Source organism: Rattus rattus, chromosome 2, assembly GCF_011064425.1.
Source record: "Rattus rattus isolate New Zealand chromosome 2, Rrattus_CSIRO_v1, whole genome shotgun sequence".
In the NCBI taxonomy this organism is placed as follows: domain Eukaryota; kingdom Metazoa; phylum Chordata; class Mammalia; order Rodentia; family Muridae; genus Rattus; species Rattus rattus.
In genome coordinates this window covers 103,538,545-103,540,830 of record NC_046155.1, presented here as the reverse complement: position 1 = coordinate 103,540,830, position 2,286 = coordinate 103,538,545, and the positions used below count along the sequence as shown (strand labels likewise).

Here is a 2,286-nt window from a genome sequence, read left to right as displayed (position 1 = left end):
GTCAGCCCAAATGCCAAGAGGTTATTAAATATCTTATTTACAAATGAGAGTTAAAGCCCCCCCCCTCTATCTTGTCATGCAAGGTATCTTCTTCAGTTCTTATTTGGCTTCATAAACATGGGTTCATCTTCCACATTATCTATCATCCAGAGTAGACTTTCTACAACTTTACAGAAATTAAATCAGTATTTTGGGTATTCCACCTTTAAGAAATATGAAATACTCCTAAGTTGATATCATTGACTGTTATCTTTCCCAAGCTCTCTGTGTCACGTCAATGGTTGACTTGGGGAAGAATAGGAGGTTGATTTTGTCCCGAATCTGCTTGGTCTTTACCCCATAGATGATTGGGTTGATGGCAGGAGGAATGGCTACATAGAGGTTTGCAAATAGTATATGGAAGGAGTGGGGGATATTGTGACCAAAACGATGGGCAAGGACAGAGAATATCGCTGGTGTGTAGAATATGAGAATGACACAGACATGGGAACCACATGTGCTGAGGGCTTTTTGGCGGGCATCCCGGGAGGGAAGGTTAAACACAGTACGGAGAATAACAGTGTAGGAGATGCCAATCAAGATCAGATCTGACAGGACAGTCATTATAGGTACTGCAAAGCCATACCAGATATTGATGGAGATGTCAGCACAGGCCAGACGAGCAATGCCTATGTGCTCACAGTATGTGTGGGGAATGACGAGCTCTCGGCAGAAAGGCAGTCGTTTTAGCAAGAACACACACGGGAATATGATACAAAAGCTCCTGCTGATAATCACCACCACAATCTTAATAACAATCTGATGGGTGAGGATGGTAGTGTATCTTAGGGGGAAGCAGATAGCAACATAGCGATCAAAGGCCATGGCCAGCAGGATAGCAGAATCCATGGCAAAGCTGAAATGGAGGAAAAACATCTGAGTAAGACATCCGGGGAACGTGATGTGCTGAGGACCCAGCCAGAAGATGCTGACGGTTTTGGGAACACATGTATTACACAGGATGAGATCTGTACCAGCCAACATGGAGAGGAAAAAGAACATGGGCTCATGCAGACTGCGCTCCGTAAGAATGAGGTAGAGAAGGATGCTGTTGCCTGCAAACGCCACGAGGTAAATAATAAAGAAGGAGATACCAAAACATAGGTGGAGCTGCTCCAGCCCTGGGATTCCCAGGAGGATGAAAAAGCCTGGATTGAAGCTGCTAAGGTTGAATATCTCCATTATGGGCATGCGTTAAAGGACTCACCTAAACTGAAAGTAAAATATCACGATAGTTACAGTGATACAGGCAAAATTTCCTGATACCTTTCCCTCTCAGAAATCATCATTCTGTCCCTCTTCTCTTCTTTTTTTTTTCTTTTTTTCGGAGCTGGGGACCAAACCCAGGGCCTTGCACTTTCTAGGCAAGCGCTCTACCACTGAGCTAAATCCCCAACCCCTCTTCTCTTCTTTTTATGAATAAATGTTTGTCAAACTTTCAGTCATATGCATCATTGAAGTGTTTTCCCGGAGACTTAAGTCATATGACTGAATCAGTTCTGACAGCAACCCAATGACGTTTCCTCGGAAATTTTGTGCATTGAATAATTCTGCACAAAAAATGAATTAGGTAGGTTGCTCAGAGGTGGAGCATTTGTCTAGCATGTAATGGTCGCATGCTCAATACCCACGAATGCAAAAATATATTTTTAAACTGTTAAATATTAGTCAAATCCATGTAATTATCTAGTTGCTATTTGGGGCTTCACAAAGACAGACTGGGTGTCTGCCACCTAAGCAGACTATCCAGTGTCCTGTTCTTCCCTGATTCTCCACACTCAACTGTACAATACCCCATGTGTCTGCCCTGGTTCTCATCATGGCTACAGAAGTTTCAGGTATAACTCAGAGTCATGTGCTAAGCTTCTTTCATCAAACTTCCGGTGTCAGCGACTTATTCCACTCTTCACACATTCCTAAGCTGAAATCTATTCAAGAGGAGACAGGGCCTGATAAGTGACTATATCAGATTTGTCTCAGGAAAATAAAGGCTACCTACTACCCACGATGAAAGCAAATCCCAGAAATAGACACTCGGACTCCTGGCACCACTACACAATGTCATTCTTGTCCCCGTCTCTTTACTGACTCGTGCTTGTCTGACTTCACTGAAACAGACAGTTTATCTTTTTAAAACTCTCAAATTTTGTGATCTGATATACAGCTCTTTTAGTCCAATGCCAATACCCCTCATTTTATTATTTCTATTTTTTCTCTTGTGAATATTGGAATTCTACAGTGCTATGT

General features: G+C 42.5%; 1 protein-coding gene across 1 annotated transcript; it reads right to left on the bottom strand.

The window, feature by feature from the left end:
- Positions 1-246: 246 nt before the first annotated feature.
- Positions 247-1,230, bottom strand: LOC116894104 (olfactory receptor 52H1-like). Its single transcript, XM_032895823.1, has one exon. The coding sequence runs from the start codon at positions 1,228-1,230 to the stop codon at positions 247-249; it is 984 nt and encodes a 327-aa protein (XP_032751714.1).
- Positions 1,231-2,286: the final 1,056 nt, after the last annotated feature.

Excerpts from the sequence above, each read along its gene's own strand:
- LOC116894104 (XM_032895823.1), bottom strand. The coding sequence starts at position 1,230 with ATGCCCATAATGGAGATATTCAACCTTAGCAGCTTCAATCCAGGCTTT.